This window comes from Aythya marila (assembly GCF_965140915.1).
Source record: "Aythya marila genome assembly, chromosome: 6".
NCBI classification, from domain to species: Eukaryota; Metazoa; Chordata; class Aves; order Anseriformes; family Anatidae; genus Aythya; species Aythya marila.
The window spans coordinates 14,151,158-14,167,642 of NC_139047.1; the positions used below are offsets into that span (position 1 = coordinate 14,151,158).

The window sequence follows — 16,485 nt, forward strand, 5'->3', positions numbered from 1 at the left end:
TATTACAGTTATTTTTTGAGTATTAATATCCTAGAAGGCATTTTTAAATGCCTTCAGTGCTTTCTAAATGATTACAAGATTCCTGTTGTAGACTGAATCTCAATTTTCTACTGTAAAAGATGTTTTTATTCTCAGAATTTAAATCAGTTCTTGTAAACACTTGGAGACTAGGATTTTAAATGTCAAAGTAAGCTATCTGGCATTAGAAGCTCCTTTTGGGGAAGAGGAATGTAGGGCAAGAAATAATAATACACACTAACTTTGTAATGTGCATATATATATACACAAACATTTTTCTCTCTAATGCACTTTCATATTGTCATGTAAATAATGTAAATATGTATATGTCATGGAAGAAATATTACTGTTCTCCCTTCCTTTCCAGACAATCGAAGGAAAGTGGAACCACCTCTTGGAAGTCATGATCCTCGAACAGCAGTTCAGTTAAGAAGCCTCAGCACTGTCTTAAAGCGCCTCAAAGAAATCATGGAGGGGAAGAGCCAGGTACTTCTTTTAGGAGGGCTTGTAGGCCGAAGTATCTAGAAACTGAACGGTTTACTGGGCTTCCTTGAGCTTTGTTTTTGGATACATCATGCAGATTTTTTTTATTTAGATGTATGAAGAATGAGTGAATAAGTTCAAAACTTACTGTGTGAGCCCAGGGGAAACAAATTTAAGTTGATGCTGACTTCTGACATGTCAGAATCAGAAATCTGCCAGTTGTTCAGTTTTCTGAACCTGGACCAGGTGTTCTCATTTTACATTCCTTCCTATTTCTGTATTACCTTGTCTTGTATTTCCTGACTGTTTTCTTCCTTGAAGGAAGGAAATGGGAGGAAGTGAAACACGTTGACAGTCACAAGTAGTAAGAATTCTGGGAGTGAATTAAATCTACTTACCATGGTAATAGATATTCAGCAATATTTGCTTGAAAATCTTGTCCTATTAACCAATTTGATTCAAATGGCTAAGGGTCTGGTGGTTGCTACTGACTTGCTGCTTTTGCCTCCCTCTCCTCTTTTGGATGATGCCTTTAAAAGGAGGATCTAGTTGAGAAAAGAAGCCACAACTATTTATAAGTCATGATATAAATAGCTGTGTCTGGGACCAAGATGTGAGGAAGCAAAAGTAAAGGGGGCTTATAAAAAAAAAAGATGGAGAACAACTTTTTGCTTGGGCAGTTAATGAACAGGGCAAAGGAGAATGGTTTTAAACTAAAAGAGAAGAGATTTAGATTAGATGTTAGGAAAAAATTCTTTACTCAGAGGATGGTGAGGCACTGGAACAGGTTGTCCAGGGAAGCTGTGGATGCCACATCCCCAGAAGGTCAGGTTGGATGGGGCCCTGGGGAACTTGGTCTAGTGGGTGGCATCCCTGCCCATAGTAGGGGGTTTTGGAACTAGTTTTTAAGGTCCCTTCCAACCAAAGCCATTCTATAGTTCTATGAAAGTACATTTAATCAAATTGTTTAAACTGGAAAAAGGCTTTTGGCTTGATAATCTTCTACAGGTAGACTTTGAGTAAACTCACTTAACTTTCAGTCCCATTCTGCTTGTAAAAATAACTTTGTTTTGTCAGAGTGATATTTTTGAGGGCAAAACTCAAGCCTTTCATTGCAGCGAGCAGTACAGTGAGGGTGGCCCCTACTAATTTTTCAACTTGGGTCAGCTTCTGAAGGCACTGGAAATTCAGATGTCTTTGAGGCTGTTGGAGAAGTTAGTGCTCAAACAGGCAAGTTGCAGCAGTAAATGAATGAGTTAAGATCTGTCTCTGGAAGCAGTCTGTTGTCAGCATCTGTACAAATGGTAATGCCTTGCTGCCTCTGCCTGCATCTATGTCTTGCTTGAGTCACTTCAGGCAAGAGTTTCTTTCACTGTGGAGTTGGTTTAGTTCTACAGAAGGCCACTTTACTATTGTAGAAAGCATGTCAGATCCTGAAAGGTGCTGTTCAAAGCAACCTTTACTGCTAACAGGGGCCAGACCTCTTTTCCGAATCCTACCTTGAAGGCTGTTCCTGTCATGAATGTTGGTTCCAGCGTGAGTGAAGCAGAGAGCTGGAAGGTGTCTCTAGTTTCCTGCCTCCTTACTTCTCTCTAAATACGGAGAAACCAGCAATGGCAGAGTTTCTGAACACCCAGCCACGTGCAAGTGTGGCAGAGTCAGTGTGGGAGGGATGGTGGGCAGAGGCTCCAGAAGCTATGCGCTGCTGCTTGGAATAGCCCCTCTGTCCATGTGGCACAAACAGAGACTTGACTCATCCTGCAGAGCCACAGCAAAAACTGTTTATCGGGGTCCCCACCAGCTTTGCAGCAGTTCCTTGGCAAAGTTTTTCTTTGCATCTTTTCCTGCTTGAAGTTTAATATTCATGTTAAAGGTTTCTAGACTTTCTTGAACAGTTTTGGACTCTTTCTGTGTGAGTTGTCTTGAATGAAGAGCAAGAAATTGTTGTTGTGTTAATCACAGATGCTTTAGCTGCTAGTTAAATTTTGAGGCCATGTCAAACCTCACTTTGTGAACATCCAAAAATAAGCCCCAGTTCAGGGTATGCTTTTTTTCCCTTATGTGAAAATTGGAGTACAGATAAGCTTTATTTTCTGTGCTTACTCCTGGCTTGTTTTGAGAAAATTCATGCAGTGTTTTCTCTTCCTAAGAAAAATCACACACATTCAGTTCCTCTGAAAAGGCTAATTACCAGAACTGAACTCGAGCAAAGAATGATTCACAGTCAGAGCCATCATGTGACCGCTAGCAGTTGCCTCCATCCATGGTGATTGTGTCTGCTGTGCTCAGAATTTTAACAGAGATTTGTCCTGTTCTTTTTTTATAGCTACAGTAACAAATAGAGGTTTTGCCTCTTTGTTTTCAAACCTTAAAAATGAGACAAAACTTCCTGTGGCTGCAGCAATGCTGCATAACCAGTATATGATGTTACCTGCTCAATGTGTATGCCACAGGTGTCTTCACGTGGCAGTTAACCTGGAGTTTTGAACCTACACCAGTCTGGGACAAGGGTTTTACAACTGTTTACTGTTCTGAAGAGTTTGACCATGTAATAAAACTTTTTTACATTTATCCATAATTGTTTCAAAGTACATCCTAATGTTAGCTATTGGAATTATCTTTGCATTGAAAATTCCTGATAGCTTAATTTACCCCGGAAAACTGAACTTCAGCTGATTTTAAACTGTGCTGGTTAAGGGCCTGTTGTGCCAGGGGCAAATTAGAAAGAACAACAAGTAATACTTCATATGTTTGCTGCTTCTTGACTTTTATCTACACTTCTTGATATTTTTTTTTGCTTGTTTATTTTGCTTTTCCTCTCGTTATTTGCCTCTCATGCTGGATCAAGAAAGCAAAGGCTTATTAAACATAGTCTCACAGCTAAGAACTGCTGTAGCTTTCTGGCTTCTTATAAAACCCTGTGAAAAATTCTTTCTGTGCATGTATGTGTTTATACCCAAGAGCGTGCACATGCACAGATGGACGTGAAAAAGTGATATTGTCATTTTATGTGCACAGTCTACAAAGCAATCATCAATGTAAACATGCTTTTTGTATTCACAAATGAATTTTCTCTGCTGCCTTCCCTTGTAGGACAGTGACTTGAAGCAATATTGGATGCCTGACAGCCAGTGCAAAGAATGCTATGACTGCAGTGAGAAATTCACCACCTTCCGGCGGAGACACCACTGTCGACTTTGCGGACAGATCTTCTGTAGTCGATGCTGCAATCAAGAAATCCCTGGAAAATTCATGGGCTACACAGGTAGGGTTTATTCTCTGAGAAGTAGAACATTGTCCGTGTGCTCAACTCTGTTTGGACTACTGCATTTTAGATTTTGACATCTGCTAGAGATGTTGTACGGGTCTCCAGCAGTCTTAGAAATAAGCATAAGGAATGACAGGACTTAATTCTACTGTTTTGTCCATGTGCATTGGTGGGTTGTGCCGTATCTGTTTGTTTGTAGCAACACTGTTCATGATGACAAAACAAATAAGGCCACTGTGTAACAAGGATGTTTGCTGCAAAAAGTGTGCCCAAGTAAAAGCTATGCTTAATAATAGTAATTTTAAAACATAATGGGCTGTGTGCTCTAGTTGAGGGTGAGAGAAATTTCCAATACCAAATGTGAGACATCTCCTGAAGGAAGTCCTTACCTCCAAACACTGGCTGGTAAGTCATATCTGACTGGCTGTTGTATCATGTGTTACCCATCATTTGACTCAGAGAAAAACCCTTAGTGTATAATTATTTGGGGTTTTGCTCTTTAAGGGAATATGAGAACTGGACTTAAATATGCAAAGAGGTTCTGAAGCAGGAAATCATTTTTTTCCCCACCACTGCACACCTCTGATCCTGCAGGAACACAGCACTCTTTGTTCCTGTTCACTTACACTGTCTGGTTCCTCTTTTCATAGGGGATCTCCGAGCCTGTACTTACTGCCGCAAAATAGCCTTAAGCTATGCACACTCCACAGATAGCAACTCCATTGGAGAAGACTTAAATGCTCTGTCAGATTCTGCCTGTTCTGTGTCAGTGCTGGATCCTGGCGAGCCTCGTACACCGGTTGGGAGCCGTAAAGCTAGCCGCAACATCTTTCTGGAGGAGGATCTAACCTGGCAGAGGTAAGGCGAATGGCTTCATGCTAAGCTCTAGAATCTTAACTGTATTTTCAGGCTGTCACCTGCTGAGACAAAAGCTGGTGGTTTATATTTGGTAAACTTAGAAGCATTTGTCTTGTCAAAAGATTCTAGTCTTGTGCTTGCTTTTAATATTCTCAAGTTGAAATGTGAAAACTTTTCTAGTGGAGTTTTAAATTATTTTCAGTTTTTCATTTAACTTACTGAAGCATCGGTTCTATACCAGTGACAGAGCAGAGGCTTTGGTGTTGGTGTATGGGTGTGGTATTTTTTTTTTTAATCGCTTCTAACCACCACTGTATTGAGAGAAGTCAGTGTAACACTGATAAGTTACTTGTCAGGTTTGTGATTGGGCAAGAGAACGTAAGAGATGCTCCCTGTGTAAATAAGAGAAATGGTGGCAGTCGCCATCTGTGTCAGCTGAAGGGACAGCTATAAGGGTTCTCTGATCTCCTTTCAAAATATGTTTCTTTCTATCCCTCTTGAATTAGGGAGTTTTTATTTTTGGAAGATAAGTAAAATAAGTCAAGGTCTTCAGCAACTAACTTGCATACTGTTTGAGTAGAAGTACTATGTTCTTTTAATATGTGGGGGAGGAAGAAATAATCAAATATGGTGTTTGTGCTCATTTCCCTAAAAACAGAAGAGCAGTCAAGTGTGAAACTACTGAAGAAGCTTTGAATCAGAGCCTTTCTGAGGGCTCTGGACCTAGGGGCAACATTAGTGATATATGCCTCTTTCAGGAGAGCTCTTCTAGTGGTTCTGAAAGTATGAAAGGAAAAATCTCAGCGGGAACCATCTTTAGAAGATATGCTGACTCCTGCTTTGCATATTGCTCTTCAGAGTATGGTGCTCCTATATGGAAGCAATGAAATAATCGACATAAGGCCTAAATAAAGGGAAGTACCCTTAGTTTAATGTCATAGTCATCCAAAGCAGCATATTGAAGTGCTTGGGATAAATACTACCACATTTTGAATTGGGGAATATTGTGTGTTCAGAATGCTCTTTCAGGTACAGAGTAATAGGAGGTATTATTACTTCCATCTTCTGATCTGTTTATTAGTATCTGTGTCATCTCAATACAACAGATTCTAGTCATGGGCATGTACAGAAAGTATTTGTCTTTATTATGGGCAGTTTATAGCACTGGAGGGCAGTGGTGTCTGTTCTTGAAAGGCTGATAACTGTTGCTCTTTTAGAATGCTTAGTCTTTCTGGGAGACCCTGCCTAAACATGATCTGTTTTTATCTATGAGAGGGACAAAGACTAAAATTAGGTAGTTTATTATTGCTTAAGGGGGATTCAGTGTTTCTTCAGTGCTTGTTGCTGTTAAAATAAAAAACTCCACAATGGGTTGCAGTGCTTTTTTAATAGTGCATTTGGTAAATTCCTAATTGATCTTCAGAAGTTTAAATTCAGGACATTAAACTTAAACTGCAGCGCAGTAGAAAGCGGGAACTTGGTGCTCTATGAAAGCAAACCTTTCTATATGTGGTTTCTTTATGTGAAGTAGTTTGCTTCAAAAGAAAACTTGGAGGTTAAGTCTCTTCCCAAAATGTATGTAAGATGAGGCTTATGCCTCTACTCCTGTTCTGTGGTGCAAAGCAGTGAGAAAGGCATTTAGGAGAGTGCTGCTGTGTTTACTTGTCTGATGCTGTTCTAATCTTTGAACTGTTGTAGCATAGAGGCATAGCTGCCTGCTTTAACTAACTTGAAGGGCCGTGTCCTTTAACAGCCAAAGAGTAAAGTGGGAAAGTACAGCTAAGCTACTCAGGCAAAGTTGTATTGTGTACGTTTTCTTGTGAAGACCGCTTATTATGCTGGTAACATGTCTGCAACCCAGAGCACAGCCAGCACAGCTGTTATCAGCTGGAGTGTGGTGGCTTGTATCTCGTAGTTTAACCAGTAGGAATTTATGTTGTAGGTCTCTGTACATCTGATCTCCTCCTTCCTGGGGTGGAAGGAAGAGGGCAAAGGTGATAAGGATAAGGTTAAACAATTACAGAAGCTTTTCTGTATCTTAATAAAAGCTGTTAAGCAATAGCTGCAGATAGCATCGCTTGTATTGCAAAGATGAGGTGTTGGAGATGGAGGCAATGCCTCTACCTCCAAAGCACAGAACAGTAGCATGTAATAAAAGGGAGAATCTGTAAGAAATGGATGTAAGAGAAGAGTGCAGAAAAGCAGGTTAATATAAGAGGGTTGAAGAGTTCAGGACTTGAGTCTGAAAGGAGACTTAAATGCTGTCCCCCTGTTTTCATCGGCCAACATACAGGGAAAGATTTCCTTACGTCACTGATTTAGCTATAATGGGTGTGAATATGAGGTAGCATTATAAGGAACTGTATTTTAATTCCAGCTGTTCTGATGCTGCTGCAAGTGACAAGTCTTTCAAATTTCTTTAGCATGCTCTTTTTTTTTTTTTTTTTTTTTTCCCCGTACAGTTTGATTCACCCAGACTCTTCAACTACCACTTTGTCTGCACGCCTTGGGTCTGTTCAGGAGGATGCAGGGAAGTCTCCAGCTAGAAATAGGTAACTAATCGTATCTGTGTATTTCCTGTTCTGGATGCAATCCTAGCACACTCTTCACTGTAAAGCCTGTATTTTGGGTCTTGTTTTTACTGAGCATGCTGTTACATATCTAAAACTGGACTCCCTGAATTTGTATGTCATGGTACGGAAAGACCACTTCTGTACATGAGACCTTGAGGGTACTTTTCTGCTTCCTGTGTGCATTGATATTGTCTACTTTAAAAGCATGTTTTCTTCCTACATGCTACAGTAAAGGGATGATTCTAAGCTGGCTGTGGCAGGCCCAAACTACTTGTTGAAATTAACATTTATGTCTATGCCTATTCATGATCTAGCTGTAGTATATAATATCCACTAAATACACTTGAGTCCTGGATATAATTGGTGTTGATAAGCACACAGATATGAAATGGAGCGTGACTGTTCTGGCCTAGCTTAATGTCCTTTCATGTAAATTAAAAATCCCTGCTGCTTACAGATAGGCAACACAGTTAAAGTAGCTCTTGTGAAATAAGTGGGAGGAATACTTAATAAGGGGCTTTAATGTCAGTCTCATGTTCCATGTAAGAAGGAGCTGTTCAGCTGCATTACACTGCCAGACTGATTTATCAGTTCTGATTCTGTTCAACTTCAGGACATCTGAGTAGTAGAAGACAGGCAGAGTTTTAGCCTCACTTGAATGCCTAGGACAGAAAAATTTTGCTTATTATCCCTAAGTGTATAAGGATGTGTAATGCCAACATAGTTTCCTTTTGATTTTGCATACATGACTAAAAAGGAACCAAGTAAAACTCTTTATCAGCCTAGTATTCCTGCTCAAAAAAAAAAAAAAAAAGTAGCTATTTCTATTGTACTTTCAATGCATACTACCTTGCTGAAGCAATGCCACCCTAATTCAGCTTTTGTATTTCACACCTGGGCTTGGCCATATTTTCCATTGAGAATTCTTGGAAACAGAGTATCTGTTAAGCAGAGCTTGCTAATTGGCTGAGTTTCATTCCAAAGGCTATGGGCTGGCACCAGTTCTCACTACTGAGACTACTGCAAGCCTCTTGGGTCAGTTCAGCATTGAAATGTTGATCTTCCCTGTTGTTGTATGCAGAAATGTTCTCCATGTGCACTCCTTATAGCACTGTTAGCATTACTAGCTTATGCTGCATGTTTGCAGCTGCTGTGTGATAAGAACTTGCACTCTTGTTATTCAGAGGCTTAATGTAGCCATGGGATACTGGAGCAGAGGTTATTTGGAGTTTGTATGTGCGTTTGTAGCTTTGCAATGATTATTGCAAAATGGTATGTTTGCATTGGAGTGCATCGCCCAGATTTCCTAACAGTTGGGCTTAAGATCAGGTGAATGCTCTGTATCACAGTACAAGGAAAATTGCCAGCTGGACAGGACTCCAGGTCCAGCAGACAGTCTAACAAACTTCTGACCACTGCAAACTGTCAGTCATGTATTTCAGAGATGTGAGGAGAAGGAATTTTGAATGGTTCAAGGGTAGGGAGAATGTCTGTGCCCTGTGACAGGGATCCTGGTGTTGGCTGCCCTTTCTGGCATCTGCTTTGCGTTCAAACAGCTGGACCTTCTGATTATTCAGCACCTCATTCCTTTCCCACTCTGTTCAAATGCAGGCATGTATGAATTGCTGTGCCTAAACTTAGCACTTTGTAGAAAACAGATAAAGCTTTATAAGAGTTTTAATTTAACTTGGATGTTCCAGAAGAATATATACTTGCTTCCTAGGGATCTGTTCTTCTCCTTTTACTGGGAGGGAAAAAGGGGAGCTTTAAGCAAAGTCTGTACCAAGGAGGGAGAACAGCGTCAAGGAGTTAAGCTCCTTCTGAGCATGCTGTAAGATCACTGCCTGCTCCCATGAAGCAACTCACAACGAACACTCACACTTCAATCCTTCTCCCTCGTACTTCAGGTCAGCCAGCATCACTAACTTGTCGCTGGATCGCTCGGGTTCACCGATGGTGCCTACCTACGAGACATCTGTCAGTCCCCAAGCCAGTCGCACGCATATGAAGGCAGAGACCAGTGAGGATGAGCGCAAAATCCTTCTGGTACGTTTCATGTTTCTTTTTGTCTTGCTCTGTGAAGGCAGTAACATTCGGCTTCCTTGTATCATGCAGTGGGAGAATCTTGCTGCCTTTAAGGAGCCTTTTCTGACCTCTGCACCACCTGGACCTCTCCTCCAGGTGGTGCAGGGATGGAGAATATTGATACTGCTTTGGGCTTTTCTGTCCTCCTGAAGCAAATCATAGTTCTATGTGGTGTTTGCATAAAGATGTGTAGAGTTGTAGTCTTGGGAAGTGCGTTAGTGTGTGGAGTTGGTATACCATAGCTTTGTGTGGATTCAGCTTGCCACAAGTGCAGTTGAAAGCACATGATCTGATTCTGTATATCTCCACGTTCTTTGTAGCCTACATAAAAGGGAATTTTAAATGGTTGTTTCAGAATGTTATACCCTGATGAATGATTTAAAGCTGTTGAAGCTTATTGGACCTAAACAAAACTTGGCCCCTCCCCTTGTTTGCAGAATGAATGTAAATGTTTTTTTAGAAGGTCGTTGTAACATACTTGTTCAAAGAAAAATCAATGTGTAACAACAAAGTGTTCTAAGTAATTCTATTATCTCCTCCCTTCTGATGGGAGCACTGTAGGTGGCAGTTATTTTACAATGTTAAGTAGAAAATGGTGTTCCTTTTTGTGGGGAAGAGAAAAGTTTCCAACAAATGAGGCAAAACAAGATGGAGCAAAAGGGAGGGGACTGCTTTTTCACACTCAAAAATTCAAGATAACCTTCCTGATTTTAAATGACAATGGAAAGTAAACTTCTCAGGTATTTCATAGAATGAATCATTAAATTGCTTGGGTCAGAAGGGACCTTAAAGATCATCTAGTTGCAACCCCCCTGCCACAGGCATTTGTCTGATGTCAGCAGAATGTATGTGAGTAAGTTGAAACACTTCTGGGTTGCACAGCTCTGTAAAGAGACAGCCATGTGAGACAGAAGCATTTTTAAGGCATGTCTTTACAACCCCTCTGCCCCACACACAAGTTAATGCAGAAAAAGCAAAATCTAAAATGCTATGCATGCAAGTTGGAGCAAGATGATCAAGTTCCAGTGCATTTCAGCTTCACATTGTTTAATTTTGTTGTTCGTTTTCTTAGCTGGGGGAAAAGGGGCTTGGTAGTATCACTTCTGTTCATGTAAGTACATGAAGTAGATGTAGTGTTAGTTAATGTCGGATTTGCTGTGAATTCCCACTGTTTGTGTAATGCCTTTAGCATGTGGGGCTGACTTTGTATCAGGACATAATTGAAAGGTTAGCACACTGCATTCAGAAAACTAATGAACTTCGCTTATGAAACAGCGGGAAGATGTACGTACATGGAGTAAGCACATACTTCTATAAAACAGAGGTCACAATCCTTGAGTTGAAAGGATTTGTTGTGTTCTGCCAGTTTGTCCAGCTTTCTGAACTCCCTTTGTGAGTTAAGGGTAAAATTCAAGGCAGCTAACTGTGGAATTGCCACGTGCATGAAATCTCATGGTCCTGTGACACATACAGTGTCAAATGGGGGAGGTACAGAACCTGGTGTGGCAGTGGAGCTGCTGACATTGGCTCTAAGATGATGCCCAGGACAGCCAGTGCTGGAAATAAAAGCAGAAAGGCAGCTGGTAACAAAAGTGGAGCAAAACCCTTAGATCTCATGGCACCCTTGGGAAAATAGAATAATACGGGTCTGGCAGTTAAGTGGAAAGCTGGAATTAGTTAAAATTTAATTAAAGCATTTTATTGTTGCACAAAAGTAGAATGAGTAAGGCATTTGAGAAAGTGAGCTGCAGTGGCACTTCTCTCCATTCCTTGGGGTGCTCTGTTGCTCTTGAAACAATCCCAGGGTATATACCAAGTTGCTCCCACTCAGCAGCAACAGTTGTTCTGTGCCAAACCTGGGTGCATTTGTGAAAGCAAAAGGGTCTGGGTGCAAAGCAGACAGTTCAGTTTGGATGGAGCATAGCCTAAACAAGAGCTGGCACACATGCTTAACAGGCCTGAAAATAAGGTCAGGGCACAGGTTAAAGTGTTCCAGTTGGTGAGAAGAGATCTGTAACTTCAAAAGGGATTAGTTAAGTTTTTTTGTTTGTTTGTTTGTTTGTTTGTTTTTCCTTAGTGGCCAAAATTAGTGGTGGCTAAAAGAGACTGACTTCATACTGGATGCTACAAAAGGGGGCACTCAAATGGTATATCAGAATGTGAATGTGGCAGAGTGCATTGCAGTGTCAAGTACTTGCTTTCTCTAGGCTGGATAATGAATTAGGGTGCTTCACAAAGCCTAGGATGAGCATGGAACAACCCTCTTCCAAAGGATGAGTTTTCCTTGGCCTTGCACACACCACCTGAGTTTGAGACGAGGGTGCAAGAAGGCAGCAGCGAGAGCATAAGTATGTTGTAGGTAGTAGAAAAACTTGGTCTGTTAAAACCCCAAACCCTCTTAACTCTTTTGTGTAACCACCTTGTTTCTTACTTATTCTCTTTTTTGTATAAATGATGCAAGGAGCTGATCTCATGTTAGTCTGCCATTTCTGTTTTACAACTTTGCATAGGTTGAGCAGAATGACTTAGATTTTATACCTGTTTCTAGAGGGTTCTTGATCTAGAAGCTTATCTGAGGACCAAGGCTGATGCTCTTGAAACCAATGCTGAGGTCAGACTAGTAAGTAACTTGCGCATTTCCCTATCCAGGACTCAGTCCAGTTGAAAGATCTGTGGAAGAAGATCTGCCATCACAACAGTGGGATGGAGTTCCAAGACCATCGCTACTGGCTGCGGACACATCCCAACTGCATTGTGGGAAAAGACCTGGTCAACTGGCTCATCAGAAATGGGCACATAACCACAAGGTAACCCTGCTGCATTAGGAAGACAGGTTTTGTCTGACTCTGTAGCAGGAGGATGTGATTTTCAGTTAATGTTAGGTACTTCAGACTCCAGAGATAGATCACTTTGCAGGAAAATGAGAAAGAAACAAAATTCAGACCTACCTCTTTGCTGCCTACCAAAGCAGGTAGGGTTCTGATTCACTGTTGCCCAAATAAAACAAGGAACAGGGTGCTGGCTGGTTCAGAAGCTGATGTGAGAGGCAGATTTATGGGTTAAATATCACTCAATGGGCAGAGAACCATGAATACATTATAAAAACTCTCTTTAAAAATAAATAAATAAAAAAATCTAGACCTCTGCTATCCTTTTGTAAATGGAAAGCAATTGCAGAGTCACAGAGCAATGGATGTTTTGGATACCTCTTAGCAAAAGCCTCTACTTCATAACATACAGGTCAAAATGAAAGTGTGTTCTCCCAGCTCCACAAAAGAGATTTTGGCCATGCAAAGCATTTCCATGTTGCTAAATGGGGAAAAATCGACTTTAATCTGTTCACCTCTGGAGTGCAAAAGCAAACTGTGGAGTTCACCAATATTTCAAAGGGCCAGTCTGACCTTGGGATCAAAAATCACTAGTAGAGTTTGATAGCTAAATTTTAGGTGGGCTCTCAGTATTGTAAATAGGTATAAAGAATCAGGTGTATTTAACTATGCAAGAGAGATAAAACTAAGATGGTTTTCATATTTGTCTAGCCAGGGTTCTCACAGAACAGATCGATATCTATAACTCAAGCTAAAGCTATACTGTTTATACTCCTCCAATTATCTTCTCAGTTTAGAGCACTGAGAACTTCTTCGTCTAACTCCATACTTGAACAATACACTCTGCTGCCTCTCCACAACATTTTAAATAGTGTCTGCTTAAATGTCAGTGGAATACAGGAGTCAGTGTAGCAAATGATTTTTTTTTCCACTTGTACCGTATGCGTTTAAAACCAGACTTAAAAACAGTCTCTGTTCTTATACCTCCAGAGTCCAAGCCATTGCAATAGGCCAAGCACTGGTTGATGGACGTTGGCTAGATTGTGTCAGTCATCATGATCAGCTCTTCCGAGACGAGTATGCCCTGTACCGACCGTTACAGGTAAAAGGGTGAATCTGATTTGAGGGAGGGAGCAGGAATACTATGGTCCTTGCTGTGTTTGGCTGCTGACTAGAATCTCTTTCAGTCCCTTTCTCAGCAGCCAATGTGTTTCTCTAAATAAGCTCTCCTGTGTAGAGAATTAGAGTCCATGACTTTTCCCTTAGTGGTTTAAAGCCTGAGGAAGCTGCATTTGCCCAGAAAACTTTGCGGCTTTCCTTTGTGGAGGATGAGTTGCTACGCTTAGTGCCTAAAGGGGAGGAAAAGGCCTTCAGTCTTGGCCAGTGCCTCTCGTGGTGGACATCTTCCAGAGGCCTTGGAATGGCAGAGTCAGTGTTTCTGGCAGCTGTTTGTAATGTGCATAGTCTACAGTCTGCTGTGCGAGGACTGGTACTGAGCTTCGTTAAAACTTTTCAAAGAATGAATGTTTTAGATATACAGTGCTGGACATAAGGTAACCTTCTTCCAATCTCCAGTGACAGCAGCAATAAGGAATTCAGTACCTTAGCCGTGTAATTAAGGACTGGGAGGAGGTCTCTGTCATGCCTGCCAATTAGGACTGGCTAACTGAGGGGAAAGCAGGGAACCAGTGATCAGAGATGCTATCCTGCCATATTTCATTGCAGTCAAACTTGATGAGGGGTAAAAGCAGTCGCTGGCCAGAGTGGATTGCAGTGTTTTCTTGTTTTATTTTTTTCACTCAAACAGGATACATCTAGTCTCTGTTACCTGTAAGCATTTAGTTTTAAGTCTTGCATGTTCTGCAGCTTCTCACAGTGAAGAATAGCTCAGTTTTCCTGTGAGCCACAGTCAGAAAGCTTGCAGCCATTAGCATCCTGTTTTCATTGCATGTTTCAGCTTTTGGCCATAATCACGTGGTCTTCTGTTGAAATTGCTCTGAGCTTCATCCAGAATGTCAGCTGGTTAACCACATTATCCCAGCTCGCTATTAAAACCTTGCCCTTAACTAGCAAATGCTTGTGGATCTGTTTGTAACTATTTGTAAGGGAATTACATTACTCAAGTTTTAAAGCCAATTCTGTTCTCACAGTTGAAGCTGCTATGTGATCCCATTTCTCCTGGTTTAAACAAGAGTCAGGAGAAACTGTTGGTGACTCAGTTGCTTGCTGCACTTGCTGTAGCCAAAGGGATGATAGTAAGAATTTCATGTTGAGGTGGCATGGGGCATCAGACTGGCTGATGGTTATTACTTAGGTAGTCTCTGGGTTATCTGGTGCTATAGCCAGGTGTTCTGACACAGGAGCCCCTGACAGAGCCGGTTTCATGTGAGTGAAACTTAGAGCTGCTCTGACTGGTCAATCACAGAATCACTCCAGTGGTTTAGGCTTAGTCTGCTGGATTCTGGGCAAAGGATAAGATCATCACCCACTTCTGTTGGGGATAACAAACATTCAGAACTGCTTAGGTGGGTGCAGTGACAGAAAATGTGTAGTAGAATGAACTTGTCCTTTAGTGCCACTTAGTCACAACTTCTCTGGAAGTGGGGAGGAAGCAAAGACCGGACACTGTGGGAAGTGTAAGGAATTGCTTGTTTCCCATTCAAAACTGTTCCTGTTTTGTGCTGAAGGATCATTTTATGACTAACCTGCCTCAGCCCAGAAGTATTCTCTAATTTTAAAAAAATGTGATCTGCATTTGTAACTGGCTGCTTTTTAAGGCTGCTTAATGAATATGCTGAAATCATCAGAGCTGCACTTTAACACCTTTTTTCTTCCTTGTCTACTTAGAGCACAGAGTTTTCGGAAACCCCCTCTCCAGACAGTGACTCCGTGAACTCTGTAGAGGGGCACTCTGAGCCATCCTGGTTCAAAGACATCAAGTTTGATGACAGTGACACAGAGCAGATTGCTGATGAAGGAGAAGATAACTTGGCCAGTGAGTTTCAGCTGAGTCTCGTTCTCATTCTGCCTTCTTCCCTGTTATCCGCAGTCCTTCAGGACATAGTAGTTTAACCATGTCTTGCTTTACTTGTGTGTATGTGTGCATGGGGCTGTAGGGATCTAAGCAAACTATAACCTAGCTAGTTTTCCTGTTTCTTCTGATGGATGCAGTGTTTTTTGTATTTAGTGGAACTGAAAAAGCTTCATACTTCTAGTGGAGGAGAAGCATGTAAACTGCCTTCTGTTTCTCAAGCAGACTTCTGCTTGATTTGTGGCTCTATAGTAATGCACTGAAGAATGCTGACCCAATATGTCAGCATGCACAGATCAAGATAAAGTAAGAACTATGAAAATACTGTATTCCTGTAGTATTTCACACTGGTCTTTATGTATTAAAGACAATTTTTCTCCTCTCTGGTACCCTCATGATACCCGTTTGAACCCGTCTCCTCCATGTATCTTCCCCCTTACCCAACACTAAAAGACTCCGCCAGCCCTAGCAAGCGCACTTCAGTCAGCAGCTTCCAGTCCACAATGGACAGTGATTCAGCCGCCTCCATCAGCCTGAACGTGGAGCTGGACAACGTGAACTTCCATATCAAGAAGCACTCCAAGTACCCACATGTGCCCCCTCACCCTGCCGACCAAAAAGGTATGAGGTAGTCACCAGCTGGAGTTGCACATGATGGAGAGCTGGGCCCTAATAACACTGATCGATTTGGACACTACTTTAGTAGCTGTCTTACAGAGGGGGAAGTGTGATATCTAGCTGGCACTTGCTTGCAGTTTTGATACGCTTACCTCTGAGGAGGCTCACGAGACATGTTGAACTGCCTTCTCTGCAGTGTGTGTAACTTCCCCTGTGACTTTCTCTTTGCAGTTGAAAGGAGGTGTCCTGCTGTCCACACATAGTAGGGCATATCCATGCATAAAGTTTCTGGCTTGCTGGGGTGGAAAAATAGTCCATGCATAAACCGGATTGATACCCATCTCTCCAGTTTGAGATGAAACTGGAAAAGCAAGCAGAAAAAAAAAACACCAAATGAACAAAAATAAACTGATGAACTCTACTGGCTTCTAATCCTACCTCAGTAAACTTACATTTGACAGAAGAATAATATTATTAATGGGCAGTATGGCTTAACTTAATCCATATACATTCCATTTTTTTCAAGAGAACCTTCTCTTAAGTAGCAAGAAATCAAATAGTGTTGAAAACCTCTTTAGATTTTTTTCTCTTAAATGCTGAATTGAAAGATTCCAAATATGAGCAAAAGACTAAATATGAGCAAAAAAAAAAATAGTGCCTACCTGTTTATAGTTGCATTACATAAATTGCAAAAGAACTTAATGAGTCCAGAGCTTGCCAGTG

The 16,485-nt window shown here is 41.3% G+C and overlaps 1 protein-coding gene across 7 annotated transcripts in view; it reads left to right on the forward strand.

Moving 5' to 3' along the window:
• PIKFYVE (phosphoinositide kinase, FYVE-type zinc finger containing) overlaps positions 1 to 16,485 on the forward strand; it is a 61,704-nt gene that overhangs the window by 9,531 nt on the left and 35,688 nt on the right. For 6 of the 7 annotated variants that reach the window (XR_014317752.1, XR_014317753.1, XM_082763124.1 and 3 more), the window contains 9 exons: positions 386 to 504; positions 3,595 to 3,766; positions 4,420 to 4,627; positions 7,090 to 7,179; positions 9,108 to 9,246; positions 11,935 to 12,092; positions 13,104 to 13,215; positions 14,961 to 15,108; positions 15,598 to 15,765. Coding sequence is in view for 5 of the 7 variants with exons in the window: in XM_082763124.1 (XP_082619250.1) it covers positions 386 to 504; positions 3,595 to 3,766; positions 4,420 to 4,627; positions 7,090 to 7,179; positions 9,108 to 9,246; positions 11,935 to 12,092; positions 13,104 to 13,215; positions 14,961 to 15,108; positions 15,598 to 15,765 (1,314 nt within the window). In the remaining 2 variants the exon portion in view is untranslated. The remainder of the gene's footprint in view (positions 1 to 385; positions 505 to 3,594; positions 3,767 to 4,419; positions 4,628 to 7,089; positions 7,180 to 9,107; positions 9,247 to 11,934; positions 12,093 to 13,103; positions 13,216 to 14,960; positions 15,109 to 15,597; positions 15,766 to 16,485) is intronic. The other variant, XM_082763123.1, reaches the window with a different exon arrangement.